Consider the following 18515-nt stretch of genomic DNA (forward strand, 5'->3'; position numbering starts at 1 on the left):
GCCATCTTTTGTTACATTGTTTGTATGGGGAAAATTATTAAATACCCAGCTTAGAACTTTCGGAACAATGGCCATATGTAAGTTGGAGTCTTGTCTGTATTTGAAAATATAGTTCTATATAATATAACTTGTGAGGTTAGCTTCAGAGATTATATTTTTAAATGTTTTGGCCCTCTGGGACTTTTTTGGGGCTATTTAAAAACTAATGGCACAGTATTCTGTATAGTCAGCTTTAACTGCTGGTATATTTACTAGCTAGTTCTTCATATTTTTTTCCAAGCTAAGAGCAAAGAACTTAAAAATACAAATGTGGTACTCACAAATATAAAATGAAAATCAGATTACTATTTTTTTCCATTAAACTGTAGCCCTTCTATAAAAAAGTGAGCTGTTAGACCATCTCAGTAGCTGTTTTTGTGTAGCATGTTTAAAAGGTTGATGTATAATTTAGATCCAGACTCATTGCAGGATAAAATCCAGACTTCTTAGACTGGTCTTTACAATCAAGGGTCTTTGTAATCTGAAGCTTGCCAGAGAGTGGATATTAGAACTGTTGCTTCTATTAAAGCTATTCTGTAGCAAGTTATTTCGGATATAAAATGGAAAAAATGTTGGTGTTAAACGAAGCCAGATAGAATAATAGAAAGACTGTTGGATTTAGAACCTGGAGACCCTGGCTTTAAGCTCTGGCTCTGAGACTGAAAGTCCCCGTGATCTTAACCAAGTAACTATACCTCGGAACCTCTGTTTTTCCATCTGCTATATGAGGATGATGATACTTCTTCTACCTATGAAAATTTTGGGGGAAGGAGGTAGTTTGATGCAAAAGTGAGTATCTGTAGGGGCGCCTGGGTGGCTCAGTTGGTTAAGCGACTGCCTTCGGCTCAGGTCATGATCCTGGGGTCCCAGGATCAAGTCCCGCATCAGGCTCCCTGCTCAGCGGGGAGTCTGCTTCTGCTTCTGACCCTCTCTCCTCTCTCTCTCATTCTCAGATAAATAAATAAAATCTTAAAAAAAAAAAAAAGTGAGTATCTGTAATCTAGTGGCATAAATCTTGGGTTTGGGTTCTGGCCCCATAGGTTACTGGCTTTATAATTTTATATTTATTTTTATTTTTTATTTTCTGCCCCTGGCTTTATAATTTTATAAGTGGTTTTAAGATAATCACCGAGTCGCAGGTCTTTTTTTTTTTTTTTAATGTGAAATGGAGTAAATACCTTTACAGACTTTAAAGTACTCTGAAAATATTACTTTTCATGATTGTACAGTAGATCTGATAGACAATTTAATATGTTTTTTTCAGGTGCTTTGGGGAAAAGGACACGGTTCCAGGAAAATTATGTGGCACAACTTATTCTAGATGTAAGAAGGGAAGGGGATGCCTTTTCACATTGTGAATTCAGTCCAGTACCTACTCCTCAGGAACATTTAACCAAGGTGAGTAGGAGCGTAAGTTATTTAAATTACCATCCAAATCTAACAGGTTCAGTAGGTGAGTTTTGTAGTAACACTGAATGTTTTGGGAAGAGGCTTCATTTTGTTCCTTCTTGAGCTTTTTCATGGTAGCTGGGGGTTTTAGAAAATACCCAAGCAAACCAACGTGTGTTTAAGCCTTTTTTACCCTTAAATAGAGATAAAATGTCGTTTTTCTTTTAGACTTCAGTAATATGAATTAGTAATGCAGTCAGTTACGTATTACTCTTCCTTGAAAAAATTCAAAAGACAGACTGGGTAGAGCCTAATTTTTCTAGCTGCTACTGTATTTGTTGCCTTAACTTTTGCCTTCTGTGGATATTTTTGAATATTAAGAGACTTGAAATTTCTTAGGCTTCTTCAAAATATATAAACAGATGATAAGAATTTTTTACGAGAGTTCTGATCCTTTGTTACTGTCATTATTGGGCTGATTGCTGCCTTATTATGTTTTTCTTGACTTGGCTAATGCATTCTCTTTGTTTTTGTTTTTGTTTTTTTAAGATTTTATTCTTAAGTCTCTACACCCAGTGGGGGCTTGCACTTATAACCCTGAGATCAAGAGTCACATATTCTACCAACTCAGCCAGCCCCATGCATTCTCTTCTTGTAGCTTAAATTTACGGCTTTTTGTCAGTTTACCTACTTAAATGCCTTTCCATCTGCTTCCATAGAGGTCATTAGCATTTATATTTTCTTACTGTGGAGATTCCAAGCCAACACTTCTGGTTGTCCTTTGCCTGATGTTACTGTCTCTGAAACCTACCCTTCATTCCAGAGCCTATAAACAAATTTACCCTGGGTACACTGAACATTAAAATTCTATTCTGCATGGAAAATAGTGCCAAGGGGAGGGGCTAGGGCTGCGAACAAAGAGTGACAGCAGTCAGGAGTCCCAGGGAAAGCCTTTGATGAGCTATTGCACACTGCTGGGCTTGTTCCAAGCACTCTTTTGTTTGCTTTTGAGATAACTTCAGGGAGGAACCGCTGTTGATTCTAAGAGGAGACGGAAGGAAGGGAGGAAGGGAGAGATGTAGAAACTCAGGGATAATACTACACAGTGCTGTCTATACTTCGTGATGCGGGTTGAGCTGTAGTGAAGTGGGTTTCTACTGCTGTGTTGATGCTGGTCAGGGAACATGGTGCTGTTACCAGCCTCAGACCTCTCTTCTTCCCTCATTACATGTATGGCGTCTCCTCTTTAGATCCCCCTTTTTTTCCTAAGCCTTTTGATGTAACCCAAGCTCCTCCCTAACTCTTAGATTAACTGCCATAAACCTGATTTTTAGGCCATCGCATAAGCATCAGTGAAAAGAGATTCCATTCTGCAGTCCACACATTTAATTCAGTAATCCATTGTTTATTGTTTTTTTATATGGAGTTCTCTTATTGAAAATTGTCTCAGGGGCTCCTGGGTGGCTCAGTTGGTTAAGCGTCTGCCTTCGGCTCAGGTCGTGATCCCAGGGTCCTGGGATCGAGCCCCGCATAGGGCTCCCTGCTCAGCGGGGAGCCTGCTTCACTCTCTCCCTCTGCCTGCCACTCCCCCTGCTTGTGCTCTCTCTTTCTCTGTCAAATAAATAAATAAAATCTTTTTTTTTAAATAAATAAAATCTTAAAAAAAAAAAAGAAAAGAAAATTGTCTCCTGGGATGATAAATAGGATATGATGACTATTATGAGGAATGTAAAAAGATGATATACAATTTAATATAGAATTTATTGAATCTTTCATATTTGAAGTAAAATACATTCAGATAATCTTAATTACTACTTAGAGGTAAAAGGTAAAAATTATATGATGTAGGTATTGATTAGATAGAAACTGCTTTATACTTTTGAGCAGAAGACAGTTGCTTATTTAATTAGTTATATATCCTGTTTCCTTATATCAAAGGCACTATTAAATTATAAAATACACTCTCTTTTTTTTTTAAGATTTTATTTATTTGAGAGAGAGAGAGAAGGTGAGAGAGCAGCAGAGGAAGAGGGAGAGGGAGCAGCAGGCTCCCCACTGAGCAGGAAGCCCGATGTGGGGCTCAATCCCAGGACCCAGGGATCATGACCTGAGCTGAAGGGAAACGCTTAACTGACTGAGCCACCCAGGTGTCCCTAAAGTACACTATCTTTTTAATAACCAATCCTTGGGGGAAAAAAAAGGATCACTATTATACCAATTTTAGTTATTACAAAATATATCCTGATTAGAAATGTTACAGTGTGAATATGTGTATCTTAGAATTGAGGAAACAGTAACTTTATTGCCAGTGAGGAACATATTTCCCTTTAGACCTTCCTAGATTTTTAATCTGTTATTAATGGGGAATTACATAGACTTAAGCCATTGGAGATCAGGGTTTAATAAGCCAACAGTTAGGAGCAACCCCGATGTGCAAATGAAAGACACAATCTCTGTTCTTGAGATGCCTGGGTGGCTCATCAGCTAAGCGTCTGTCTTGATATCGGCTCAGGTCTTGATCTCAGGGTTGTGGGATTGAGTCCCACATCCGGCTCCATGCTTGGTGCGGAGTCTGCTTGTCCCTCTCTCTCTCTCTCTGCTTCAACCCCACTCATGCTCTCTCTCTCTCTCTCAAAAAAAAAAAGAAAAGTCTTAAAAAAGGACAGTCTGTTCTTAGTTGTTCAATTGTGTATTCACAAAAAACACAAATGCATACATGATCAGCCTCACTGATGAGAAATATGCCTTAATGCTAAATATGGTGTGTGTCCTGCGTATTGGAGATAAATTACGTGCTAGTTTCTTGATTCGGTAGAATGTTATGAGGTCCAGGTGGGACTGAGGTAGAACAATATTTTAAATTTGGGACTTGCAGAACAGTTAGGTAAGTAGGTACTGCAGCAGACCCATTTTAATTTCAAAAGAGCAGAATAGGAACATAGAGAATTTTGCATGAAGATCAAAGCCGTTTTTGATTACTTGCTTGTGTCTGGCAAATAAATAATGCCATGCTGCCAACCCTGACATATCTCAGATCTTTGGTGGTGGAGGGGAGGAGTCCTGGCATGGCAGGAGACTTGGGTCTCTGTCCCATCCTTATTGTCTAGCCTAGGGGGAGAATCTGGGACAGTTCTGATAGCCTTAGGTTCCTCATTTGTTTTTCCCACATCACACTTTATTAAAGGATCAGATTAGATTTGTAAAGCTATCGTACGGATGTGTTACTAAACCTTGTGTATTAGGGGCGCCTGGCTGGCTCAGTCAGCAGAGCGCGTGACTCTTGATCTCAGGGTTGTAAGTTTGCATCCCATATTGGGTGTGAAGATTACTTAAAAATAAAATCTTTAAGGTTGCCTGGGTGGCCCAGTCAGTTAAATGTCTGACTTTCGGTTTCGGCTCGGGTCATGATCTCAGGGTCCTGAGATGGAGCCCCGAGTCTGGCACTGTGCTCCGTGGGGAGTTTGCTTGATTCTTTCCCTCTACCCCTTCCCCCACTCGTACGTGCGCTGTCTGTCTCTCAAATAAATAAATCTTTAAAAAGAAATCTTTAAAAAAAACACCAAAAAACAAGCAAAAAACCAAAGAAAACATTGTGTTTTAATAAGTGGATGCATTCCTTTAAGGATGTGAAAAGATGAGAATTTTGGGATACTGTAGAGCTACATGGTCCACTATGGTAGCCATCAACCACGTGTGATTGTTAATCACTGGGAAGTTGGTTGGTCCAATTTGAGAGGTGCTGAAGTGGGAAAGACATATCAGATTTCATAGACTGTGTATGAAAAAAAGAATGTATAATATCTAATTAATAATTTTCTGTTGACACATATTACAAGAATAGTACTTTGGATTTATTCGGTTAAATCATTTTTAAAAGTTTACTTTTTTACTTTAAGTGTGGCTATTACATACGTAGTTCTAGTTTTTAAATTATGAAAGGCCTGTGTTGAAAACGATGGCCACCAGGGTGCGCTCTGCACCCGCCTGCCCTGCCTTTGAAGGGGCCCGTTTGGGAGGAAGAGCCGCTTTTTCAGTTGGATTCTGAGCTGAAGCGTAAGGTTCTGTGTTCCTCCCATCAGCAATTTGTTGGGATTGCTGTACTCTTTTCTTAAAAGGCAGATAGAGCCTCAGCCTACAGTTAGGGAGAACTTGAGGATAGACAAGGAAAGCTGTTCCTCTGGGCTGTGTTTTGGGCAGATGTACTGCTTACTAGTTAAGAGGTTGACCCCTTAGCCAGAGGCGGTTTCCAGCCTTCTGGTCCATTTAGCTCCTAGTTTTGGCTACTTTTATTGAACTAGAAAAAAATTTAAATTAAAGTTGTGCCTATTTTATTTTAAATGTACAGTTTGAATTTTGAAAAATAGACCTATGGAATGACCACCACCATAATAAAAATAGAATCATTTCCATTACACGAGAAAGTCACTTATACGCCTTCATAGTCAGTCACTTTCCCTCTCACTGGTCTGCTTTCTGTCACAGATTAGAGCTGCTTTTTGTAGAATTTCAAATAAATGGAATCATACAGTATGACTGTCTTGTGTCTGTTTTCTTTCACTTAGCATTATGTTTTTTTAAGTTATAATTCTCTTTTTCCAGTTTTATTGAGAAATAATTGACATATATCACTATATAAATATAAGGCATACAGCATAATGGTTTGATTTGCATATATTGTAAAAAGTTTACCACAATAGGTTCAGCTGACATCCATCTTATATAGATAAAAAGAAAGGAAAAACAGAAAAAAGCGAAAAAACATTTTTTTACTTGTGATGAGAAATCTTAGGCTCTCCTGTCTTCACAGCTTTGCTGTTGGTCACACAGCAGTGTTAGCTGCACTCACCACATTGTACCTCACATCCCCAGTGCTTACTCGTCTTGGAACTGGAGGTGTGTACCTTTTGACCACCTTCCTCCAGTTCCCCCTCCCCCTCCCCTCTGCCCCTGGTAACCGCAAGTCTGATCTCTTTTTCTACAAGTTTGATTTCTTTTTTTAGATTCCACATACAAGTGAGATCATGCAGTATGTGTCTTTCTCCGACTTATTTCAGTTAGCATAATACTTCAAGGTCTATCCAAGTTGTCACCCATGGTAGGATTTCCTGGTTTTTGTTTTTAATGGCTGAATAATATTCCATTATATATACCATATCTTCTTAATCCACTCATCCAGGCATGCACACTTAGGTCCATCAGTGGACGGTGTGTTTATCCACTTACCTGTTGGTGGACAGGTGAGCTGCTTCTAATTTCTGATTATTATCAATGAAGCTGCTTGAAACATTTGTGTGTACATCTTTGTGTAAACATATGTTTTTAATTCTCTTGGGTAAATACCTAGGATTAGAGTGGCTGGATTGTGTGGTAAATGTGTTCTTTTTTTTCTATGCTAGAGAGAGAATGAGAGACGGAGAGAACATGTGTGTGGGGGAGGGGCAGAGGAAGAGGGAGAGAGAATCTTAAGCAGGCACACTGCTCAGCGTAGAGCCCCATGTGGGGCTCGATCTCACGACCCTGAGATCATGACCTGAGCCAAAATCAGGAGTTGTTTGCTCAACCAACTGAGCCACCCATGCGCTCCAGTGTGTTTCTAACTTGACGAGAAACTGCCAAACTGTTTTCCAAAGTGGTTGTGCTATTTTACATTCCAACCATCAGTGTATGAGTGCCAGTTGTAAATGCTTGGTATTTTTAAAAAGATTTATTTGAGAGCATGGGTGAGAGCGCGGCAGGGGGTGAGGGAAGAGGGAAAGAATCTCAGGCAGACTGTTCGCTGAGTGTGGAGCCTGATGTGGGGCTCGATCTCACGACATGGAGATCATGACCCAAGCTGAAATCAATAGTCGGACACTTAACTGACTGAGCCACCCAGGTGCCCCAAATAATTTTTTTTAAAGATTTATTTATTTTTTGAGAGAGAGAGGGAGAGCACATGAGCAGGGGGAGGGGCAGAGGAAGAGGGAGAAAGAATCCCAAGCAGACTGCTTGGGATTGAAGGGCTCAGTCCCATGACCTTGAGATCACGACCTGAACTGAAGTCAAGAATCAGATGCTTAACTGACTGAGCCACCCAGGCATCCCTAAAAATCAATTTTTTTGAAATAGAATTTATATACAGAAAAATTGACCCATTTTAATTGATGAGATTAAACCCATTCAGTTTGATGACACTTGACATATACATATCTATCTATGCAACCATTACAGTCCATGTATGTTTCATTACCCTAGAAAGTTCCATCATTCCCATTTGCAGTTAATCCCCCAACACACTGGCTCTGAACCATCATGGATCTGTTTTCTTTGAGTACAGATAGTTTGCCTTTTCTAGAATTTTATATGTACTTTTTTGTATCTGGCCTCTTTTGTTCAGCATGATGTTTTGAGATTTACCTATATAGTTACATGTGGTAATAGTCCTTTTTTTGCTGATTAGAATTCCATTAGGTGGATATAGTATAATTTTTCTTTTATTTGTTTATTGACAGTCATTTGAGTTGTTTCTGGTTTTGGGCTACTACAGATAAAATGGTAATGAACATTAATATATATGTCTTTGTGTGGACGTGTTATTTCTCATGGTAACCACTTAGAGTAGAATTGATAGCTCCTGTAGTAAATTTATCTTTATTATTATAAGAAATTGGCAAAATATTTTTTGTGGTTTGTAAATCATGTTAAATTTCTGCCAGCAGTGTGTCAAAGTTCTAATTATTATAGATCCTTGTCAACATTTAGTATTTGTCAGCCCTTTAATTAGTATTTCCTATGGACTACTGTTGTCAAGGATCTTTTTGTGTGCTTATTGGCCATTTGTATATCTTTTTAAATGAAGTACCTGAACAAATCCATTGTCCACTTTTATATTGGGTTGTTTATCTTCTTATTGAGTCGTAAGAGTTCTCTATATTCTGAATACAAGCCCCTTTTCAGATATTTGTTTTATGAATATAATCTCTTGAGTCTGCAGCTTGGCTTTTCATTTTCTTAACAATGTTTTCAAAGAACAGAAGTTTTTATTTGATGACGTTCAATTTAGTAAGTTTTTTCTCACTTGATGGTTTAGGTGTTTTGTGTCCTAATTAAGGACTGCCTATTTAGCCCAGAGTTGCAAAGCTTTTCTCCTGTGATTTCTTCTAGAAGTTTTTTAGTATTAGCTTCTAGATTAAGGTCTGTGATCGATTTTGATTTAATTTTTGTGTGTGGTATGAGATAAGGGTGAAGGGTCATTTTTTTTCCAAATGGCTATCCAGTTGTTCTACCATCATTTCTTGAAAAGACTTTCCTTTGTTAAAAATCATTTGACATATGTGGGTCTAAAATTCTGGACTCTATTCTGTTCCATTCATCTGTATGTTTGTCTTCATGTCCGTACCACGCTGTCTTGGCTTTGGAGTATTTCTTGAAATCAGGTACTCTATCAAGTCCCCTAAGTCCTCAGATTTTATTCTTTGCCAAATTGTTTTGGCTATTCTAGATCCTGTTGAGAAACAGAATTGGGAGTTGATATTTCAGATTAGAATTTAGAGCAGAGTAGAAAGACCTGATTTTAAATCCTGATGCATCAGCAGAGGGGCTTTTGCATCCTGGGCCCCCTGAGTGATAGCTCTTCTTCCCTGTTATTGACATCGCCAGTGCCTTCCTGAGATATAGGCACCATGTCCTCCAGTTCTATGCAGCAAACCATCCCCAAGTATGTGTTCCACAAGAAACAGCCTATTGACCATATGTAGACATTGGATAATGTTTAAACAAAAAGGTGAATTCTCCCTCCTTAGTAATCAGTTGCATACAGTGTGTTGAATGAATCAAATTTAATTTTTGGTTTAAATATTTTCTTTTGTATTGCACCAGAATCTTGAGCTCAATGATGATACTGTTCTAAATGAGATAAAGTTAGCGGATTGTGAGCAGTTTCAGATGCCTGACCTGTGTGCTGAAGAGCTTGCTGTTGTCCTTGGAATCTGGTAAGTCAATTACTTACTTGGTTACTTTGAACACTGCATATTGGTTTTCTTGTGCTGAGGAAAACTTTATTCCAGGAGGTGCCCCGAGTTCTGGATGAATAGGGAATCTTATTATGCTTAGAAGGATCAAGAATAGTGGGGCATCCAATTACCACTAAACTACCAGTGCTCTCCGCTGGGCAACTAAGTAAAGGGTTAGAGATTAGGAATCTCAGGTATCTCCTTTGAGTTAGTATAACTTCACCTTCTCTTTCCTTCATAAGCAAAATTTCTTTGGCTAGCCTTAGCTAGGAATAAGCTTTTAATAAAATATTTAGGAGAGTTGAGAATGATTATTTTGACCTTTGAGGATATTTACATTCCAAAGGATAGAATTATTATTATTATTATTTAAGATTTTATTTATTCATTTAAGAGAGAGAGCACAAGCAGTGGGGAGAGGCAGGGGGAGTGGGAGAGGGAGAAGCAGACGCCCTGCTGAGCAGGGAGCCCGATGTGGGGCTCGATCCCAGGACCTGGGGATCATGACCTGAGCCACAGGCGGTCGCTTAACCACCTGAGCCACCCAGGCACCCGAGGATACAATTATTTCTTAATACTGTCGAACCTTATGTGTGTTGGAAACAGTTTTTCCTTTTATTTTTATTTTTTTCAATTTTAAAGTGATTTCAAAATTGGAAAAAAGTTGCAAGGGTAAGACATTGCAGAGAACTTTTGAGAATAATTTTCTAACATGATACTGTATCATCCCTGAATACTTTAGCGTGTGCTTCCAACAAACGGGAATTTTTTGTACATAGCCACAATACAGCTATCAAAATGAGGATGTTAACATTCATACTCTCCTGTCATTTAATACTCAGATCCCATTCAAGGTTTCCAGTTGTCCCAGTAATCTCCTTTGTAGCACAGGGCCCACGGTAGAATATATGTGTTTCTTTTAGTTGTCATTGTCTCTCCAATTACTGTCAGTCTTGGAATAGTTCCTCATTTTTGCTGGACTTTCATGGTCTTGACATTTCTGAAATTTATAAGCCAGTTACTTTGTAGACTTTGCCTCTTGAATTTGACTTATTTAAAAAAAAATTACAATTAGATTTGCATTATGCATCATTAGCATGGATATCAGAGAAGGGAAGTTCTGTGGTTCTTTTTTTTTATTGATTTTATTTATTTATTGACAGAGAGCACGCACAAGCAGGGGGAGCTGCAGAGGGAGGGAGAGAAGCAGGCTCCCCATTGAGCAGGGAGCCCGATGCGGGGCTTGATCCCAGGACTCTGGGATCATGACCTGAGCTGAAGGCAGATGCTTAACTGACTGAGCCACCCAGGCACCCCATATTTTATGGTTCTTATTGCATCCTAGCAGTGGAACAGTTTTGATTTGTCCCACTACTGCAGATGTTAACTTTAATCACATGATTGAAGCCGTGTTTGCCAGGCTTCTTCATCGTAAAGTTTTTCTTTTTCACCCTTGTAAGTACTGTTTTGTGGGAAGGTACGTTTGGACTACATAAATATCTCATTTCTCATCTAGAGACTTAGTAATGTTCAAAATGGAGTATTCACAAAGTTCCAATATTTAGAACAGTCAAGTTAGTAATGGGTAATTTGTAAAACAAAACAAAACAAAATTGTCTCTTAACTCAGTAGACCTTACCCTTTTGTCTCCCCCTCATAGCATTATACCCCTTTTTCACATTTCATTTACATAAAAGTTGAATGCAGTCCTCTAGTCCTCTTGTTCGGGTATAAGGGATCACACATACAGATAGAGCTCTGTTTCTTTTTTTTTTGAAGATTTTATTTATTTGTTTGAGAGCAAGAGAGAAAGCATGAGCAGAGGGAAGGACCAGGGAGAGGGAGAAGCAGACTCCCCACTGAGTGGGGAGCCCGATGTGGAGCTCGATCTGAGGACCCCGAGATTATGACCCGAGTTGAAGACAGATGTTCAACTGACTGAGCCACCCAGGCACCCGGTAGCTATTTCTTTCTTTTTTTTTTTTTTTTAAAGATTTTATTTATTTATTTGACAGAGAGAGAGATAGCGAGAGCAGGAACACAAGCAGGGGGAGTGGGAGAGGGAGAAGCAGGCTTCCTGCCGAGCAGGGAGCCCGATGTGGGACTCGATCCCAGGACCCTGGGATCATGACCTGAGCCGAAGGCAGACGCTTAACGACTGAGCCACCCAGGCGCCCTCCCCGGTAGCTATTTCTAAGCCCAGATCTCTTGTTCTATCACATGATTTGATTCTAGTGATAGATTTTATGCTTACTAATGAAAAATTGTCCAATTCATAATGATTCTTAGTATGTAAATAATTTATTAGCACCACACTCTAATCAACTGAGCTAACCGGCCAGCTACTAGTATGTAAATAATTTAAATAGCAACCATTTGTGAGCAGTTGCACATGCTAGGAATTGCACCGTGCACTTTCCACATTACCCCTCATTAATGTTCTAGCAACCCTAGAGGCTACTTTCTCCATTTTTCAGATAGGAAATCAGGGTTCAAATGGCTGAATGACTTGCTCAGAATTACAGAGCAAAGTTAAACAAAATATACATATGCCCAGGGATTCTGTTAGTTGAGCTTTAGGTATAATGAGTTAGACTTCACAGTTGAGAGAGGACTAAAAAACAAAACAGAAAACTGCTGTTTTCAAATACCGGTTTTTCCTCCAAATACAGTATTGGTGGAATCTTAATATATGGAACAGTTAGAAGTGCTGAGTGGATTTTATAGGCAATTTAAATCTTCCCTGTTTGGTAGAAACTACTTCATTATTGTCTAAATCTTGGGTATCTGATGGGCAGTGTTTATAAACAGATAAGAACATTAGTGAATTGATGATTTACATCAACTGAGTTATTGTGGGGGTTGTAAACAGTGATTTTGTAATACTGCCTGATCTCTGTGTAATCCCCATGGCCATTATCCCTATGGAGAGGTGACTTGGACATTGTAGTAGACTGGGTTAGTTTAGAAAGGAAACGCAGAGAAGGTGAATTCTTAGAGATGATAGATTGGTGAAACAGTGGGGCTAGGAAAAAAGAGACAAAAAATCAGACTCTTAAATACAGAGAACAAACTGATGGTTGCCAGAGGGGTGGGGGTGGGGGAGACAGGTAGAAATAATAAAGGGGATTAAGAGTAGACTTATCTTGAGCACTGAGAAATATATAGAATTGTTGAGTCATTATATTGTGTACCTGAAACTTCCATAACACTGTATGTTAATTATACTTGAATTAAAAAAAAAGGGTAACCACTATCCTGAATTTTCTATTTGTCATTTTCTTGCCTTTTCAAAAAATATATTTACTTACATGTTTTTATACGTCTAAGTCAATTGTTTTATTTGTTTTTTTTTTCTGAGCTTTATAAAAGTGGTATCTTACTATTATGTAGTCTTCTGTGATTGTTTTTTTCCTCTCATTATTATGTTTTTATGGTTCATTCATGTTTTATGTGTAGCTACCATTTACTTTGGATTATAGCATTCCATTGGGTGAATATTTCTCATTTTATCACTCTCCTTCTGGACATCTGGATTATTTCAAGATTTTTTCCTGTTATACACACTATAACTATGGATATTTGTGTATAGATTCCTGGTACATCTGTTCAAGAATTTCTCTGGGCTCTATGGAATTATTGAGCTAAGGATATATGAAGGTTCATGTTATAAGATAGTGCTAAATTGTTTAACAAAATTGTCCTATCAAATTATACTTGGATCAGCAGGATCTAAGAATTCCCATTGTTCTGCCTCTTTGACAACCTCTTAATTTTTGCCTAATGGTCACAGTAATATTTTATTTTTTTAGCATGGGTTTGATAAATAGGAGCTGGTGCCATGTTAATTCTTTTCATTTTCTTTGTGAAGGGGCACAGATTGGATTTCTTTCTCCTAGTAAAATTAATTATGTTGACATTTAGTACCAACCACATTTTGTCAGCATTTAAAAAAAATATTTATTTTTTGGGGGGGGAGCAGAGGGAGAGGGAGAGAAAAACCCAAGCAGACTCTGCATTGAGTGCGGAGCCTGGTGTGGGACTTGATCTCACGACCCCGAGATCAAAACCAAGAGTTGGACACTTAACTGAATGCTCCACCCAGGCACCCCATTTGTGGATTTTATTACTTACTTACTTATTACATTATTAATTTTCATACTTATCTTTGGAAAACTTGTATCTCTATTGGTATATAATGCAGTAATATTAAAATACATGCTTTGAAATATATAAAGTTTATGTTGCCTTTTTAAAAATTTTATTTCATTAGTTAACAACATGCATTTTAGAATTAATTTACTTTTTTTTGTAATTTAAAGCGCAAATTTCCAAAAGAATAACCCAGTGCATAAGTTGACTGAAGAGGAGCTGCTGACATTTACGTCGGTGAGTCATGTCTCATCCTTTCCGTTGCATGTTTTTCCTTGTGCGTTCTATTGCTTCTGTTACATTCTTGGCTCAGATTGCTCATGTTGAAACACTGCCACTTAAGGAAATTAAAGAGAAGAATACCTCGCCATTTTAGTTTCCAAACTGCATATAACTTGCTGTTGATGTAAACATAAGCCTTTTTCTTTGTACTTGCTTGGATTTGAGGGCAGTGGCCAAACAGTTCTTGTTCAGTGTCTAATGGAGCGCACCTAGTAGGTGCTCCATAAATGTTCGATGAATAAATGAAATGACAGAGCAAGAGTCTGACTCTTCACTCCAAAGCCACTATAGTATGCACCTCTCTTGTCTAAAACTGAGGGTGATGCCCACAGGGATGGGATGAGAAAGAGGACGTCAGAGAGCGAGGACCAGAAGCAGGAGGGTGTGGGTTATAGAGGCCGAGGAAGGAGGCATTGTTGAGAGCATGAGGTGCTTGTCAGCATTCGGCACTGTAGAGCCGAGAGGAGAAGGGCTGTGGGTGCTGTTAATCAGGAGTGCCCTGCTTATTTCTAGGACAGTTTCAGTGGAGTATTGTGTAGTCACCTCATTACAGGGAATTAAGGAGGGAATGGGCTGTTAAGAAAATTAAGTTGATAAAGACCACAATCGGAGAAGAATGGCAGTGAAAAGGAAAGATCGAGTAATAGATGTGTGAGGATGAACAGAAAAGTCACAGACCCAAGGGTCAGTCAGTATCTTCTTAGCTTTATGGATGAAAAGATAACGCACATCTTTGATGAGCACAAGTTGCTTAAGATAATTTTTTCAAAGGCATTTTTATTATAGTTAAAATCAAGAGAGAATTCTGATGTTTTCTTTCTTTGTTATTTTTCAGATAAGGCAAAAATGAAGTACTTTTATCTGTAGAAAAGCTAGCTTACTTTGTATTGTAATATAAATTTTGCAAGTTACTGTTCCCTGCCTACGGTTTTGGAGCTGGTTGGATGTTAATCCCTTGAGTCCTCTGGGTGCCTACTTTATTTTCTCACTTGAGTATCTTAGAAATCTTTGGTGTTTATGATGATAGCATATCTGTGTTTAGGTAACTATATGGAAATATCCCTGTTTATTCATTACATAAGCTATAAGGAATTTGACAAGTGTTAAACATTTTTTTAAAAGGTTAATTTAAAAAATTATTCTGTATTTCCTATTTATTCAGCTAATCTCTATTGAATACTGAATATGTATCAAGCATTGTGCTCGTAGTAGGGGATACAGTGTCAACAAAGTCTTTTCCCTCTTGGCGTTTACATCGATTTACATTCTTGTGGGGACAGTACACAGTATACCAAGAGAGAAATAATGTATCTAACAGATGTGCTCTGGGGACATACAGCCGGGTAAGGGAATACAAATGGCATGAGGAGGGCTGTTTTAGACAAGGTGGTGGGGAGGATCTCAGTGGGAAGGATGTGGAGGATCTGGAATGGTGGTGAGTTTGAGTTACTGTAGGGAAGTACAGAGCTGGATGGGGACAAGTGTCTAGATGATGAATGTGACCAGGACACTTGGGTTTCTTCTGATGACTGGGGTAAACAGAATGCTAACATGTGCTAGGAAGTGATCCTGCTGGCCTCTGATGGGGAGGAGGTCAGTAATAACATCTTCTTAGGACTGGTCTTAGCAGTTTATCAAGGTATATGTATTATCCATAGTTATCCTAAAAAGACACTAAAATACTCTATATTCAAGCAGTTCAATTTTTTTTTTTAGCATTTCCAGTTGGTGGGGATATATTTCTTCCTTTTTAAAAAACTTTTCCTTTTTTTTCCTGTTTCTTTCTTTTTAAATTATTTTTATTTAAAAATTTTTAAAATTTAAACTCAATTTAATTAACATACACTGTATTATTAGTTTCAGAGGTAGAATTTAGTGATTCATCAGTTGCATACAATACCCAGTGCTCATTACTTCAAATGCCCTCTCTAATGTCCATCACCCAGTTATCCCATCCTCTACCCACCTCCCCTCCAGCAACCCTCAGTTTGTTTCCTAGAGTTAAGATTCTCTTAGTCTCTCGTTTGCCTTTCCGATCCCCTACCCCAGCACCCCGCCTTCTTGTTCCTCTCTACTGTGAAGTTCTTCTGAAGTAGTTAACTCTGGTAACCTCTGGGGTGGGTAACTCATCTCTCCTAACTTGCAATGAAGATCATAAATTTGAGTTTCATACTTTTCCCCCAAGGGCTTTATAATACATCCTTTTTTTGCTCTCTGTCCTCCTCCAACTCTCATCCAAGTCAGAACTGACCTGAGGACTGATCTTTTTGGAGGAAAACTGTTTGATTACAGTAATGCCTAGTGCCAGGCCTGACTCTTCTAAGGAGATGAATTTTTTAATTCCAGGAAAATCTTTAGTTCATAAAAAGTAGAGCATGGAACTTATACGTGAGGACGGCTTTAGGAGCCCCAAGGATACTTTGTGATCTGCACCACCCCTTTCTTTTGTTGATCCCAAAGGAAGCATACAGACTACACTAGAAAAATCCAGATGAGCCATTGTCAACTCATCTTGCATTTATCAGTCCTTCCTGATATTCCTTCTTTGTGCATGATACTGAAACAGATAATAAGATGAATTAGAAGTGGCCCCTGGTTTCAATGAAGAATTTCATTGAAATTTATATCCTATATAATTGAATATCCTGTATATAAAGATCCTTTATCTATTACTCCAAAAGACTATTTGAGGCAAAAGGGAACACTTTCAGGTGCTGTCCCCCTTCTGAACTCTTGAACTTCTTTCTGTGCCTTTCTTTTAACAAGGACCATATTTGGGCTTATATTATAATTATTTATGTTTATGTCTTATCACTCCCACAAGACTATAAGCTCCCCATTTCAGGGACTGGGCTCTGTTCTTCTCTGGGTCTTCTACAAGACCCCGTATAGTCTTTCAATGCTTCAGTCATAGCTGTTGCTCAATAAATGGATGCAGAAGAATGAATGAAATATGCTTGAACCCTGGAGAGGATTTATTTCTGTCCCATAACTCGATGCAGCATTGCTCCACTTAGTTTTATAATTTTAGGTAGTGCTATGTGATGTGAAGGATAACCGCTTGTTTTATCTTCTTCATCTGTGCAATGAGGGAAGGGGGGTGTGCCCCTTCCTCAGCCCTGAAAACTTGCTTTGAGGATCAAATTCGAGAATGTCCTGAAAGTATCTTTGAGTAGGTAGAGCTGGTGCACCCATAGCTTCAGGGATGAGCGGGGCCATCTCATTACTGGTTTGCGGGAGAGCATTCTGTTTTCAAGGAATGAGAATTCCTAAGTGGAGAAGATCTGTTTGAAATTGGCTGTAGACGTGGGGGAGAAGGGAGCAGAGAGGAAAGGAAGGGCACACTCTTTCCAGCTGGGCGGCCATTTCCCTTCTGTGGCAGCGGTGTGGGGGCCTGGAACTGGGCCTATCAAATCCTGAGACTAGGAAGTATCTTTAGTTAATAGAAGAGCAAGAATAATACAAGTCTTCATACTCCTACCAGTGGATTGTAAGCACTTGAAGGGATGGGGACTGTAGTTACTATCGGATATTTGTTGAATATTTATTGAATAAATGAATTATTCCTGAATTTTGTTCAGTTTTAGTGAACTGTCTTAAAGTTGACTAAAATGGTAATATCTCTTTTTTGGAGACATTTTTAGTAGTGTTTTCCTATTGGTGGAGCATGTTGAAATATATGTGAGATGTGTTGGGAGAAGGTTTTCATTCAGCAGTGTCAGAGCTTATCCTAAAAGGAATACTTTATTTTTTTAAGGTTGTCATAATGTAGGGCTGTTCCTGAGATATTTGATCCACACATTTCAGGAAAACTGAATGACTCATAGTAAAAATAACCCATATTGTTTTAGAGAGCCATTTGTATTGTATCGGCTTGATAATTTAAAATTAGCTGTTATCTACGTTATTTCCTTTCAGATGGGCCAAGTCAGTGACATTCCGTAATGCTTTTAATTTCCTTTCATTGTTGAAAATGGGAACAATTTACTTGATTCATACAGGTGTTTCAGTTTTCATTGGCAGAAGTTCTGCTTCAGTGTGAATTGATACTGGCAGCCTGCCTTCTGAGTGTCCGCTCTGAAGCCTCAAGGCCTCTGCAAATGAAAAAAGGAAAAAGACCCTTCGAGGTTGTACATTATACGGTACATATTTTCTGTTGCTGCCGTTAATTTTAAAGCTGTTTAATAAATGCTTATCTATGAACATAAAATAGTTTGCAAACCATTTTTACAGATTAAAGTGATTGCCTGTTTTTCTTTTAGGGCATACTCATTTCTTAATTTTCTAGGATAGGCAATAGAACTTTGCAAGATAGCCATGATACTTCTGATAGTTTGTGTTAACATTACACGATGATACATCCTATATTAAGCAGTTATAGGTCAGGATTTTGATTTTCTTTCTGGTTTGAATACTTGTCTCTCAAAATGTTACTTGTACATTTTAATTTAATAGGCATGTATTGATAATGAAGATTGTAGCGATCTCTGGGTTTTAAGGTGGTAACTTTTAAAGAAGTAAGAGATAGGCATGCTTTATTTTTTATACCAATTTGTAGGTTAACTGTTATTAAACAGAGAATTATTGAATATTTTTTGACTGTAGTCGAACTGAGTTCCTTGTATATATCCTACTTCAGGAATAGGCAGAATGAATAATAGG

The 18515-nt window shown here is 38.4% G+C and overlaps 1 protein-coding gene across 13 annotated transcripts in view; it reads left to right on the forward strand.

The window, feature by feature from the left end:
• The window catches only part of TTC27 (tetratricopeptide repeat domain 27), a 168388-nt gene that overhangs the window by 26152 nt on the left and 123721 nt on the right, over nt 1-18515 (forward strand). For 9 of the 13 annotated variants that reach the window (XR_010405508.1, XR_010405510.1, XR_010405509.1 and 6 more), the window contains 4 exons: nt 1304-1437; nt 9286-9398; nt 13742-13808; nt 17855-17980. Coding sequence is in view for 9 of the 13 variants with exons in the window: in XM_064572083.1 (XP_064428153.1) it covers nt 1304-1437; nt 9286-9398; nt 13742-13808; nt 17855-17980 (440 nt within the window). In the remaining 4 variants the exon portion in view is untranslated. The remainder of the gene's footprint in view (nt 1-1303; nt 1438-9285; nt 9399-13741; nt 13809-17854; nt 17981-18515) is intronic. The other 4 variants (XM_064572081.1, XM_064572085.1, XM_064572086.1 and 1 more) reach the window with 1 other exon arrangement.

The sequence above is a fragment of the Mirounga angustirostris genome, unplaced genomic scaffold (assembly GCF_029215605.1).
Source record: "Mirounga angustirostris isolate CCGP_5_RB_7025 unplaced genomic scaffold, mMirAng1.0.hap1 SCAF_10, whole genome shotgun sequence".
NCBI lineage: Eukaryota > Metazoa > Chordata > Mammalia > Carnivora > Phocidae > Mirounga > Mirounga angustirostris.